This window comes from Rhinoderma darwinii, chromosome 1 (genome assembly GCF_050947455.1).
Source record: "Rhinoderma darwinii isolate aRhiDar2 chromosome 1, aRhiDar2.hap1, whole genome shotgun sequence".
Classification (NCBI taxonomy): domain Eukaryota; kingdom Metazoa; phylum Chordata; class Amphibia; order Anura; family Rhinodermatidae; genus Rhinoderma; species Rhinoderma darwinii.
This window is the reverse complement of record NC_134687.1, coordinates 395073-411171: the sequence shown is the minus strand read 5'-3', so window position 1 is coordinate 411171 and position 16099 is coordinate 395073. Positions and strand designations below refer to the sequence as shown.

Below are 16099 nucleotides of genomic sequence, written 5' to 3'. Positions count from 1 at the left end.
TATCCATCTGTTATATACATAGATAATATAATATGACATCATTCCCAGAATCCCTCACTCCTCCAGTCATATCCATCTGTTATATACATAGATAATAATATAATGTGACATCACTCCCAGAATCCCTCACCTCTCCAGTCATATCCATCTGTTATATACATAGATAATAATATAATATGACATCACTCCCAGAATCCCTCACCTCTCCAGTCATATCCATCTGTTATATACATAGATAAAATAATATGACATCATTCCCAGAATCCCTCACCTCTCCAGTCATATCCATCTATTATATACATAGATAATATAATATGACATCATTCCCAGAATCCCTCACTCCTCCAGTCATATCCATCTATTATATACATAGATAATATAATATGACATCATTCCCAGAATCCCTCACTCCTCCAGTCATATCCATCTGTTATATACATAGATAATAATATAATGTGACATCATTCCCAGAATCCCTCACCTCTCCAGTCATATCCATCTGTTATATACATAGATAATAATATAATGTGACATCACTCCCAGAATCCCTCACTTCTCCAGTCATATCCATCTGTTATATACATAGATAATAATATAATGTGACATCACTCCCAGAATCCCTCACTTCTCCAGTCATATCCATCTGTTATATACATAGATAATAATATAATGTGACATCACTCCCAGAATCCCTCACCTCTCCAGTCATATCCATCTGTTATATACATAGATAATATAATATGACATCACTCCCAGAATCCCTGACCTCTCCAGTCATATCCATCTGTTATATACATAGATAATAATATAATGACATCACTCCCAGAATCCCTCACCTCTCCAGTCATATCCATCTATTATATACATAGATAATATAATATGACATCACTCCCAGAATCCCTCACCTCTCCAGTCATATCCATCTGTTATATACATAGATAATATAATATGACATCACTCCCAGAATCCCTCACCTCTCTAGTCATATCCATCTGTTATATACATAGATAATAATATAATGTGACATCACTCCCAGAATCCCTCACTCCACCAGTCATATCCATCTGTTATATACATGGATAATATAATATGACATCACTCCCAGAATCCCTCACCTCTCTAGTCATATCCATCTGTTATATACATAGATAATAATATAATGTGTCATCACTCCCAGAATCCCTCACCTCTCCAGTCATATCCATCTGTTATATACATAGATAATAATATAATGTGACATCACTCCCAGAATCCCTCACCTCTCCAGTCATATCCATCTGTTATATACATAGATAATAATATAATATGACATCACTCCCAGAATCCCTCACTCCTCCAGTCATATCCATCTGTTATATACATAGATAATATAATGTGACATCATTCCCAGAATCCCTCACCTCTCCAGTCATATCCATCTGTTATATACATAGATAATAATATAATGTGACATCACTCCCAGAATCCCTCACCTCTCCAGTAATATCCATCTGTTATATACATAGATAATAATATAATGTGACATCACTCCCAGAATCCCTCACCTCTCCAGTCATATCCATCTGTTATATACAAGGATAATAATATAATATGACATCATTCCCAGAATCCCTCACCTCTCCAGTCATATCCATCTATTATATACATAGATAATATAATATAATGTGACATCACTCCCAGAATCCCTCACCTCTCCAGTCATATCCATCTGTTATATACATAGATAATAATATAATATGACATCACTCCCAGAATCCCTCACCTCTCCAGTCATATCCATCTGTTATATACATAGATAATAATATAATGTGACATCATTCCCAGAATCCCTCACCTCTCCAGTCATATCCATCTGTTATATACATAGATAATAATATGACATCACTCCCAGAATCCCTCACCTCTCCAGTCATATCCATCTGTTATATACATAGTTAATAATATAATATGACATCACTCCCAGAATCCCTCACCTCTCCAGCCATATCCATCTGTTATATACATAGATAATAATATAATATGACATCACTCCCAGAATCCCTCACCTCTCCAGTAATATCCATCTGTTATATACATAGATAATAATATAATATGACATCACTCCCAGAATCCCTCACCTCTCCAGTCATATCCATCTGTTATATACATAGATAATAATATAATGTGACATCACTCCCAGAATCCCTCACCTCTCCAGTCATATCCATCTGTTATATACATAGATAATATAATATGACATCACTCCCAGAATCCCTCACCCCTCCAGTCATATCCATCTGTTATATATATAGATAATAATATAATATGACATCACTCCCAGAATCCCTCACCTCTCCAGTTATATCCATCTGTTATATACATAGATAATAATATGACATCACTCCAAGAATCCCTCACCTCTCTAGTCATATCCATCTGTTATATACATAGATAATAATATAATGTGACATCACTCCCAGAATCCCTCACCTCTCCAGTCATATCCATCTGTTATATACATAGATAATAATATAATATGACATCACTCCCAGAATCCCTCACCTCTCCAGTCATATCCATCTGTTATATACATAGATAATAATATAATGTGACATCACTCCCAGAATCCCTCACCTCTCCAGTCATATCCATCTGTTATATACATAGATAATATAATATGACATCACTCCCAGAATCCCTCACCCCTCCAGTCATATCCATCTGTTATATACATAGATAATAATATAATGTGACATCACTCCCAGAATCCCTCACCTCTCCAGTCATATCCATCTGTTATATACATAGATAATAATATAATTTGACATCACTCCCAGAATCCCTCACTCCTCCAGTCATATCCATCTGTTATATACATAGATAATATAATATGACATCACTCCCAGAATCCCTCACCTCTCCAGTTATATCCATCTGTTATATACAAGGATAATAATATAATATGACATCATTCCCAGAATCCCTCACCTCTCCAGTCATATCCATCTATTATATACATAGATAATATAATATAATGTGACATCACTCCCAGAATCCCTCACCTCTCCAGTCATATCCATCTGTTATATATATAGATAATAATATAATGTGACATCACTCCCTGAATCCCTCACCTCTCCAGTCATATCCATCTGTTATATACATAGATAATAATATAATATGACATCACTCCCAGAATCCCTCACTCCTCCAGTCATATCCATCTGTTATATACATAGATAATAATATAATATGACATCATTCCCAGAATCCCTCACCTCTCCAGTCATATCCATGTTACATACAGATAATAATATAATATGACATCACTCCCAGAATCCCTCACCTCTCCAGTCATATCCATCTGTTATATACATAGATAAAATAATATGACATCATTCCCAGAATCCCTCACCTCTCCAGTCATATCCATCTATTATATACATAGATAATATAATATGACATCATTCCCAGAATCCCTCACTCCTCCAGTCATATCCATCTATTATATACATAGATAATAATATAATGTGACATCATCCCCAGAATCCCTCACCTCTCCAGTCATATCCATCTATTATATACATAGATAATATAATATGACATCATTCCCAGAATCCCTCACTCCTCCAGTCATATCCATCTGTTATATACATAGATAATATAATATGACATCACTCCCAGAATCCCTCACCTCTCCAGTCATATCCATCTGTTATATACATAGATAATAATATAATGTGACATCACTCCCAGAATCCCTCACCTCTCCAGTCATATCCATCTGTTATATACATAAATAATATAATTTGACATCATCCCCAGAATCCCTCACCCCTCCAGTCATATCCATCTGTTATATACATAGATAATAATATGGCATCACTCCCAGAATCCCTCACCTCTCCAGTCATATCCATCTGTTATATACCTAGATAATATAATATGACATAATTCCCAGAATCCCTCACCTCTCCAGTCATATCCATCTGTTATATACATAGATAATAATATAATATGACATCACTCCCAGAATCCCTCACCCCTCCAGTCATATCCATCTGTTATATACATAGATAATAATATAATGTGACATCACTCCCATATTCCCTCACCTCTCCAGTCATATCCATCTGTTATATACATAGATAATAATATAATATGACATCATTCCCAGAATCCCTCACCTCTCCAGTCATATCCATCTGTTATATACATAGATAATATAACATGACATCACTCCCAGAATCCCTCACTCCTCCAGTCATATCCATCTGTTATATACATAAATAATATAATGTGACATCACTCCCAGAATCCCTCACCTCTCCAGTCATATCCATCTGTTATATACACAGATAATAATATAACATGACATCATTCCCAGAATCCCTCACCTCTCCAGTCATATCCATCTGTTATATACATAGATAATAATATAATGTGACATCACTCCCAGAATCCCTCACCTCGCCAGTCATATCCATCTGTTATATACATAGATAATAATATAATATGACATCATTCCCAGAATCCCTCACCTCTCCAGTCATATCCATCTGTTATATACATAGATAATAATATAAGATGACATCATCCCCAGAATCCCTCACCTCTCCAGTAATATCCATCTGTTATATACATAGATAATATAATATGACATCACTCCCAGAATCCCTCACCTCTCCAGTCATATCCATCTGTTATATATATAGATAATAATATAATATGACATCACTCCTAGAATCCCTCACCTCTCCAGTCATATCCATCTGTTATATACATAGATAATATAACATGACATCACTCCCAGAATCCCTCACTCCTCCAGTCATATCCATCTGTTATATACATAGATAATAATATAATGTGACATCACTCCCAGAATCCCTCACCTCTCCAGTCATATCCATCTGTTATATACACAGATAATAATATAATATGACATCACTCCCAAAATCCCTCACCTCTCCAGTCATATCCATCTGTTATATACATAGATAATAATATAATATGACATCACTCCCAGAATCCCTCACTCCTCCAGTCATATCCATCTGTTATACACATAGATAATAATATAATATGACATCATTCCCAGAATCCCTCACCTCTCCAGTCATATCCATCTGTTATATACATAGATAATAATATAATGTGACATCACTCCCAGAATCCCTCACTCCTCCAGTCATATCCATCTGTTATATACATAGATAATAATATAATGTGACATCACTCCCAGAATCCCTCACCTCTCCAGTCATATCCATCTGTTATATACATAGATAATAATATATGTGACATCACTCCCAGAATCCCTCACCTCTCCAGTCATATCCATCTGTTATATACATAGATAATAATATGACATCACTCCCAGAATCCCTCACCTCTCCAGTCATATCCATCTGTTATATACATTGATAATAATATAATGTGACATCATTCCCAGAATCCCTCACCTCTCCAGTCATATCCATCTGTTATATACATAGATAATAATATAATGTGACATCACTCCCAGAATCCCTCACCTCTCCAGTCATATCCATCTGTTATATACATAGATAATAATATGACATCACTCCCAGAATCCCTCACCTCTCCAGTCATATCCATCTGTTATATACATTGATAATAATATAATGTGACATAATTCCCAGAATCCCTCACCTCTCCAGTCATATCCATCTGTTATATACATAGATAATAATATAATGTGACATCACTCCCAGAATCCCTCACCTCTCCAGTCATATCCATCTGTTATATACATAGATAATATAATATGACATCACTCCCAGAATCCCTCACCTCTCCAGTCATATCTATCTGTTATATACATAGATAATAATATAATGACATCACTCCCAGAATCCCTCACCTCTCCAGTCATATCCATCTGTTATATACATAGATAATATAATGTGACATCACTCCCAGAATCCCTCACCTCTCCAGTCATATCCATCTGTTATATACATAGATAATAATATAATGTGACATCATTCCCAGAATCCCTCACCTCTCCAGTAATATCCATCTGTTATATACATAGATAATAATATAATGTGACATCACTCCCAGAATCCCTCACCTCTCCAGTCATATCCATCTGTTATATACATAGATAATATAATATAACATGACATCATTCCCAGAATCCCTCACTCCTCCAGTCATATCCATCTGTTATATACATAGATAATAATATAATATGACATCACTCCCAGAATCCCTCACCTCTCCAGTCATATCCATCTGTTATATACATAGATAATAATATAATATGACATCATTCCCAGAATCCCTCACCTCTCCAGTCATATCCATCTGTTATATACATAGATAATATAATATGACATCATTCCCAGAATCCATCACCTCTCCAGTCATATCCATCTGTTATATACATAGATAATAATATAATGTGACATCACTCCCAGAATCCCTCACCTCTCCAGTCATATCCATCTGTTATATACATAGATAATAATATGACATCACTCCCAGAATCCCTCACCTCTCCAGTCATATCCATCTGTTATATACATTGATAATAATATAATATACATCACTCCCAGAATCCCTCACCTCTCCAGTCAAATCCATCTGTTATATACATAGATAATATAATATGACATCACTCCCAGAATCCCTCACCTCTCCAGTCATATCCATCTGTTATATACATAGATAATAATATAATGTGACATCATTCCCAGAATCCCTCACCTCTCCAGTCATATCCATCTGTTATATACATAGATAATATAATATGACATCATTCCCAGAATCCATCACCTCTCCAGTCATATCCATCTGTTATATACATAGATAATAATATAATGTGACATCATCCCCAGAATCCCTCACCTCTCCAGTCATATCCATCTGTTATATATGTGAAGGATGGAGTGGACAGAAGTTAATGTTTATAAAAATTTTCTTTCTTTAATAAAATATAGACTATAGAGTTGTGTACATAATTGTGATGAAGCAATAGTAGGATTAGATAAGTATACGTGGCAAGATGGCCCCTGAACAGGGACTACGCACTAATAAAATAACAAGTCACTTCCTGGTATGAACGAACTATGATCTATGAAGACATATCTAAAGGACCAGATAAGGGTGAACCTATCCAAGGATGACACAAGTAACAAGAGGCTTACAGTGATACGTGCTTTTATAAAAGTGTGATAACATGTACCCACCCCCAGGAGAAAGGAGATATAGAACAAATTTGTGTAATAAAGCGGTGACGCCTCTCCTGATGCTGAGTGAGGAGCTTTGTACCAGACTTTGTGTGGTGTGATTCCTTTCGTACGAACTCAGCGTATTATCCCTGCCGTTGAGACTGATTAGTACCCGAACATTTTGGCGCCCGGCGTGGGGCCACACTCGAGGGATAAGCCGTGTCCGTGATCGACGACCCCCAGACGCCTCAACATCGAATCGCCAGCCACGCTCCCAGGAAGTCTGATCAGCTTCAAATAAAACACGGTAAGGTTAAGTTCATGTTTATGAATATTGGCTCTTATCCGTGTGGGAGAGTGAGCAGGTGATAAGATACCGAGGTATTTGGAGTCGATCCCGGCCACACTCTCAGCGACAGAGAGTTAACCCGCTGTGTGGCTCCAAGAATCATAGTATAGATAGTCGCGTCTCGCCGGCATAGGTGATAGGTATAAGTGTAATAATGCAATTAGTCGCAGGGTATAGTTTGATACCATTAAGACGACAGGTATAAGTGTAATAATTCAATTAGTCGCAGGGTATAGTTTGATACCATTAAGACGACAGAGACAGACAGTCAGTTATAATTGTGTTCAGAAACATCGAGAATAAGGTTTCATTCTCAGGACGGTGTTAAATATAGAACAGTATGTTTAATGTGTTAAAAAAAAAAAGAGAAGGCAAGAAGAATGTAGAAAATAGTAAGAAAGTTATGCACATATGTGGCATATTTATAGATGGAAGGTTACAACCAGGAGAATGGGCTGCAGCTCTTAGGGAAAACAAGGGAAGATTAAGTGACGAAGGAAAGTTAGATGAAGCATTAGCTTGGCAAAGAACAGCCATAGCCATAACTAAAGACAAGTTTACTGAGCAAGAAATACGAGATGTGTATTACAAAGAACGTGTCCAGCCACCGCCCTATAATGGCGACGGTGGAATTCTAACTGCGTGGGAGTGTCCCAGTTGTGGTCAACAGAACCCGCCCCAAGTTGAATATTGTGTATCATGTCACTTTCCACGCCCCGATCCTCCCATATATGCCACGCCTTCGGCACCACTCCCTGCCCCAGGAGGGCATCTTGGTACACCTAAACCTGTTGTTCCGTTATATCCGGTACTCACACAAGAAGGTGGATTTTATAAGCCCTCTCCGGAGGATGTGGCCACGCCCGGCCCAACCAAATCAGTATGAAATAATCACCTTGTTAATTTTGTCATTTGTAGTGTTTTTTCTATTTACAGAAGTTCCAGTCTAGTTCACTGATGAAACAACAAGTCATCATAATATAGAGATGGTGGCCGACAGATTGTACTGTTAAACATTAACGTAGATAATTCCTGTACAATGGTGTGATGAATGATTGCAGATACGTATGTTGTTTTGCCGGCATTGAAAGTGTTAAGATTGTGAGAAGTTGTGAGAAATGAGTTTGTGACCTCCCTCCCTCCCCCCTAAAGTGTGCTGTGTTTGGGAGGAGGAGGAGGGGGGCTGACTGGGTGCAGTCTGCAGGGCTGATGAGACAAAGGGATTTCAGTATGCACTGCTGAGATATATATATATCAGTAATGTCTACAAACCGAAATAAATTTCTTCTCTTTTGCGCATGCGCTGTTGTTTATAAAAGTTACGATATTTATGTGTTATGATGTGATCAGATTTCATGTGTTTTGATGTTAATTCAGATGTATTAAACTACAGATACTGTGAGACACGGGGGTTTGAAAATGTATGTGCCCCCACCGTTCCCTATTTTTATACACAGTTTATTGGGTTGCAGTAATTAATGTGATCAGAGATAATATTTTCTGTTTTATTGAATAACTAACTACAATTGTTTTGTTTTTGATTTCACACATGAGTTATGTCATTGTAAAGATCAAATGTATTTTCGTCAGGAAAAAGTCATTTTTGTTTCAGGCTGTTGTACATTACAGGGGGTTAAACTAGTGTTATGTTGAGATGTAGTTTTGAACTCTGCTACATCACTCTCGCAGAGTCCACAAAGGGGGGAAGGGTGAAGGAACTGATCAGGTACAATTTTGGTTTATGTGTAAGAGACCATCCCCCTCCAGCAAAGTTACACAGGAGGCGATGTGACATCACTCACACGAGTCTTTATGGATTTAGATGAGGGAGAAGGCAAAACAAAACTTGTCTGGACATTGTTAATTTGATGTAAAGTTTTTGGGAATGTTTTATTTTTATTTGTTTTTGTATTAATCAAGTATTTGCAGAACCTGATAAAAGTGAGATTCTCAAAGTATTCTGGATTATCAGCTGAATGAGGAGGAGTTGTGTTTGGTAGCAGCTTGTGACACCAATCCATGGAGTACCTCTACGCAAGCATATACTTTGTACTGTACTGAACAAAATGGACATGCCACTGCAGTTCTCACACAAAGTCATGGACCACAGCAGCGCCCGGTAGCATGTTATTCAGCTAGACTAGACCCTGTGGCCCGAGGTTCCCCATCATGTGTGAGAGCTATCATTGCTGTAAATTCAATGTTAAACAAGGCCTCAGATTTGGTACTGGCATTTCCAGTCCAAGTTTTTGAATCACATGATATTACTGCTATTCTTACTCAAGTACAGCTAAAGCACTTGTCAACAGCAAGATATTTGAGATTAATTTGTGCACTTCTTTTTCTGAGCAGGTTACTTTACACCGCTGTACTACATTGAACCCAGCTACCTTACTGCCTTTGGAGCAAGGGGGAGAAGACGTAGGTAAAGTATGGTCACAATTTTTGTCTGAAACTGATGAACATGATTGTATGGCCCTTATGGCCCAGGAAACAGTGGGGTTCGCACATGTAAAAGATACCCCACTCCAAAACCCAGACCTAAATACTCTTTGTGGATGGTTCAAGGTATTTTGTAGAAGGATCTTTTCTTACAGGATATGCAGTAACCACCGAAGATGTAGTCCTAGAAGCAGCCTCCTTACCAGCGTCCCGCTCAGCACAAGAAGCGGAGCTTAAGGCCCTGGCAGCAGCATGCCAACATGCAGAAGGAAAGACAGCAAATATATACACTGACTCTCGAAGTAGCAGTAGTAAACATTAAAAGCTCACACCAAGGTGAGTTCATCAGAGACAAAAGGAAATGCTTTGGCAGACCAAGCCGCAAAAGCAGCAGCACAGAAGCTACCCGTGTTAGCAGCCGTATGTCAGATAAAAGATCCAGAGGAAACAAGACCAGCTGTAAGCCCGGAACTACGGCAAAAACTTCAAGGACAAGCAACAAAAGAAGAAAAAGACAAGTGGACGGCCCAAGGAGCAACGCTACGAAAAGATGGCCTCTGGCAATGCCAGAATAAACTGTGCCTGCCTAAGACAATGTTCCCAATGATGGCCCAAATAACACGTGGAGCGACTCACCAATCAAAAACGGCAATGATGGACTTGGTAAACAAGGTGTGGTATGCCCCAGGGTTTAGTGTGATGGCCAGCAGTTTTACACAAGGATGCATGATCTGTGCAACACATAATATTGGAAGAACTGTAAAAGTACCACAGAAGCACACACCCAGACCTATATATCCGTTCCAGAGACTGCAGATAGACTATATTCAACTACCCAAAGTTGGTACCTAGGAGTATGTGCTTGTTTGTATTGATCTCTTTTCAGGATGGCCAGAAGCTTTTCCAGTAACCAAAGATACAGCCGTAGCCCCAGCAAAGAAACTGATCAACGAGGTGGTGTGCAGATATGGAGTTCCAGAGATGATCGAGAGCGACAGAGGAACTCATTTTACGGGTGAAATCATGAACCATGTGTTGTCAGCTCTAGGCATAAGTCAAGCCCTACATACACCATACCATCCACAGAGCAGTGGGAAGGTTGAGAGACTAAATGGGACTCTCAAATTGAAAATCCAAAAAGCAATGGTAGAAACCGGGAAACCATGGACCGAGTGTCTACCATTAGCCTTGTTCTCAGTAAGATACACGCCCACAAAAAGAACAGGTCTCAGCCCATATGAGATCTTATTTGGGTCGGCTCCCAGATTAGGATGTTATTTTCCACAGGTGCTCCAAATGCAGTATGGTAGACTAACAGATTATGTATCAACGCTGAACAAACAATTGACCAAGGTGCATGCACAAGTCTTTGCTTCCATTCCAGATCCTGATTCAGTTGAAGGGACGCATAAGTTAGAATCAGGAGATTGGGTCGTTGTCAAAAGACACGTGAGGAAGAGCCTTGAGCCACGGTTTGACGGTCCTTTTCAAGTTTTGCTCGTTACAAGCACCTCAGTGAAGCTCGAAGGAAAGGCAAGCTGGATTCACGCCAGTCATTGTAAAAAGGTTCTTCAGCCAGAAGAATGAAGATCTTTGCGGTTGTTGCGGCGGTTGTTGCGTGCGCTCTTATACAAAAAGGCAGAACTGCTACTCCTGTACACGTAATCAGTACAGAATCACTGGAACAGTTCAGGACAGGGTGGGCGAATGCCACAGTGATAGAAAGCAGGGTAACTACACCTGTAAGGCCAATGCCCCGTGTTATACTACAAATGTGACTACAACCGAAGGGACTTGGAAAAAAGGACCACATGGAGGGACTGTGTACCTTCACATAGACAGAACAGCCAATATTAGCATACAAGAAGAGACGCCGGGGCTGTTGCTTTGTTGTTATGAACCAGATTTACAGTATCTACAGAAATATACAACCAGTAAAAATAGAAACGAAATGATAAATAAGACTTATGAAAGATACAACAAGGAGAGGCTCAACTCTACGATTGTAATAAAAGAAACTGATGGGATGATATTATGTATGAATAATAGCCAAATAAGAAATAGAATATATTTTGTATTTTTTGATAACAATTTTAAGAGATCTGAAAGGAAGTTTTGACCCCCATGTGTATATAGATGCTATAGGAGTCCCAAGGGGGGTCCCAGATGAATTCAAGGCCCAGGATCAGGTAGCAGCTGGATTTGAATCATTAATCCCTATGATCACAGCTAACAAAAATGTAGATTGGATAAATTATATCTATTACAACCAGCAACGGTTTGTTAACTATACTAGGGACGCTTTACAAGGTCTAGCTGACCAGTTAGGACCCACATCTACTATGACTTTCCAGAACCGTATGGCCCTTGATATGATACTAGCAGAAAAAGGAGGCGTTTGTGCCATGATAGGTACTACCTGTTGTACTTTTATTCCAGATAACACAGGACCAAACGGCAAAGTAACCACGGCAATCAAACAGATTGTTTCTTTATCCGAGGAATTAAAACGAAATTCAGGTTTCACAGACCCATGGGATCAGTATTTCTCATGGTTAACCGGATGGCAGAAAATTCTGGCCCAAATTGGGATTGTAATCTTAATTTTTCTAGTGCTTTTCGCAGTTATTGCTTGTTGTGTATTACCATGTATAAAGAAATTAATGACTAAAACTATAACTGAAGTAACTCCCACTTTTATGTTTTCTTCAGAAATTGAAGGACTTTTACCAACTCCATCCATGAAAACAACCACCCTTTATCGAGACTATTGTTCTGAAGATGAATAGATAGTGTAGGGTGTGCACCGACTCTTTAAGTCCAGCTACAAAGGGGGGTCTCCTAATAGGGGAGGCTCGTCTCAAACTGGTGAAAAAATCCTTTTACTCCCCTTTCCCAGAGCACGGACACACTTAGGTTAAGAAATGAAGAAAATAATGATAAAAGGGGGGACTGTGAAGGATGGAGTGGACAGAAGTTAATGTTTATAATAATTTTCTTTCTTTAATAAAATATAGACTATAGAGTTGTGTACATAATTGTGATGAAGCAATAGTAGGAGATATAGAACAAATTTGTGTAATAAAGCGGTGACGCCTCTCCTGATGCTGAGTGAGGAGCTTTGTACCAGACTTTGTGTGGTGTGATTCCTTTCGTACGAACTCAGCGTATTATCCCTGCCGGTTGAGACTGATTAGTACCCGAACATATACATAGATAATAATATAATGTGACATCACTCCCAGAATCCCTCACCTCTCCAGTCATATCCATCTGTTATATACATAGATAATATAATGTGACATCACTCCCAGAATCCCTCACTCCTCCAGTCATATCCATCTGTTATATACATAGATAATAATATAATGTGACATCACTCCCAGAATCCCTCACTCCTCCAGTCATATTATCTATGTATATAACAGATGGATAATATAATATGACATCACTCCCAGAATCCCTCACCTCTCTAGTCATATCCATCTGTTATATACATAGATAATAATATAATGTGACATCACTCCCAGAATCCCTCACCTCTCCAGTCATATCCATCTGTTATATACATAGATAATAATATAATATGACATCACTCCCAGAATCCCTCACCTCTCCAGTCATATCCATCTGTTATATACATAGATAATAATATAATGTGACATCACTCCCAGAATCCCTCACCTCTCCAGTCATATCCATCTGTTATATACATAGATAATAATATAATGTGACATCACTCCCAGAATCCCTCACCTCTCCAGTCATATCCATCTGTTATATACATAGATAATAATATAATATGACATCATTCCCAGAATCCCTCACCTCTCCAGTCATATCCATCTGTTATATACATAGATAATATAATATGACATCATTCCCAGAATCCATCACCTCTCCAGTCATATCCATCTGTTATATACATAGATAATAATATAATGTGACATCACTCCCAGAATCCCTCACTCCTCCAGTCATATCCATCTGTTATATACATAGATAATAATATAATATGACATCACTCCCAGAATCCCTCACTCCTCCAGTCATATCCATCTGTTATATACATAGATAATAATATAATGTGACATCATCCCCAGAATCCCTCACCTCTCCAGTCATATCCATCTGTTATATATGTGAAGGATGGAGTGGACAGAAGTTAATGTTTATAATAATTTTCTTTCTTTAATAAAATATAGACTATAGAGTTGTGTACATAATTGTGATGAAGCAATAGTAGGATTAGATAAGTATACGTGGCAAGATGGCCCCTGAACAGGGACTACGCACTAATAAAATAACAAGTCACTTCCTGGTATGAACGAACTATGAACTATGAAGACATATCTAAAGGACCAGATAAGGGTGAACCTATCCAAGGATGACACAAGTAACAAGAGGCTTACAGTGATATGTGCTTTTATAAAAGTGTGATAACATGTACCCACCCCCAGGAGAAAGGAGATATAGAACAAATTTGTGTAATAAAGCGGTGACGCCTCTCCTGATGCTGAGTGAGGAGCTTTGTACCAGACTTTGTGTGGTGTGATTCCTTTCGTACGAACTCAGCGTATTATCCCTGCCGGTTGAGACTGATTAGTACCCGAACATATACATAGATAATAATATAATGTGACATCACTCCCAGAATCCCTCACCTCTCCAGTCATATCCATCTGTTATATACATAGATAATATAATGTGACATCACTCCCAGAATCCCTCACTCCTCCAGTCATATCCATCTGTTATATACATAGATAATAATATAATGTGACATCACTCCCAGAATCCCTCACCTCTCCAGTCATATCCATCTGTTATATACATAGATAATAATATAATGTGACATCACTCCCAGAATCCCTCACCTCTCCAGTCATATCCATCTGTTATATACATAGATAATAATATAAGGTGACATCACTCCCAGAATCCCTCACCTCTCCAGTCATATCCATCTGTTATATACATAGATAATATAATGTGACATCACTCCCAGAATCCCTCACCTCTCCAGTCATATCCATCTGTTATATACATAGATAATATAATATGACATCATTCCCAGAATCCCTCACCTCTCCAGTCATATCCATCTGTTATATACATAGATAATAATATAATATGACATCACTCCCAGAATCCCTCACCTCTCCAGTCATATCCATCTGTTATATACATAGATAATATAATGTGACATCACTCCCAGAATCCCTCACCTCTCCAGTCATATCCATCTGTTATATACATAGATAATAATATAATGTGACATCACTCCCAGAATCCCTCACTCCTCCAGTCATATCCATCTGTTATATACATAGATAATAATATAATATGACATCACTCCCAGAATCCCTCACCTCTCCAGTCATATCCATCTGTTATATACATAGATAATAATATGACATCACTCCCAGAATCCCTCACCTCTCCAGTCATATCCATCTGTTATATACATAGATAATAATATAATATGACATCACTCCCAGAATCCCTCACCTCTCCAGTCATATCCGTCTGTTATATACATAGATAATAATATAATGTGACATCACTCCCAGAATCCCTCACCTCTCCAGTCATATCCATCTGTTATATACATAGATAATAATATAATGTGACATCACTCCCAGAATCCCTCACTCCTCCAGTCATATCCATCTGTTAGATACATCGATAATATATGACATCACTCCCAGAATCCCTCACCTCTCCGGTCAGCCAGTAGAGCATCTCTAGGGTGAGATTGAATATACTCTCCGCCATCTTGTTCCGGTCGCCGTCCATCCTTGATCTTGTATTGGAGAAACCTGAATAGGAATTAAATGACCGATGTAAAAACTGCATGAAAAGAAGAGAAACAACACAATGACCGGGATAACATCGGAGGAGACAAGAAGGTGCCGGGTGCCGGTCTGAACGGCTCTTAACAGGTTTGTTTTCGCCTCAGCAGCTCGGAAAGACGTGGCTGTAAAGGGACAACCGTTTCCTGTTGACGCAGAGAACGGCAGCCAATGATGGAAGCGCTGCTCTCTCATATATACCAGGGCAGGTCTTCCAATATTCATTACATGTCTGCGCCCTCTTGTGTCTAGACGTTTGGTTTCCATTTCAG

The 16099-nt window shown here is 38.4% G+C and overlaps 1 protein-coding gene across 1 annotated transcript in view; it reads right to left on the bottom strand.

The window, feature by feature from the left end:
- LOC142748058 (uncharacterized) overlaps positions 1-15791 on the bottom strand; it is a 51882-nt gene extending 36091 nt beyond the window's left edge. The window contains exon 1 of the mRNA XM_075855184.1: positions 15694-15791. Within this exon, the coding sequence (XP_075711299.1) occupies positions 15694-15771 (78 nt within the window). The 5' untranslated portion in view covers positions 15772-15791. The remainder of the gene's footprint in view (positions 1-15693) is intronic.
- Positions 15792-16099: the final 308 nt, after the last annotated feature.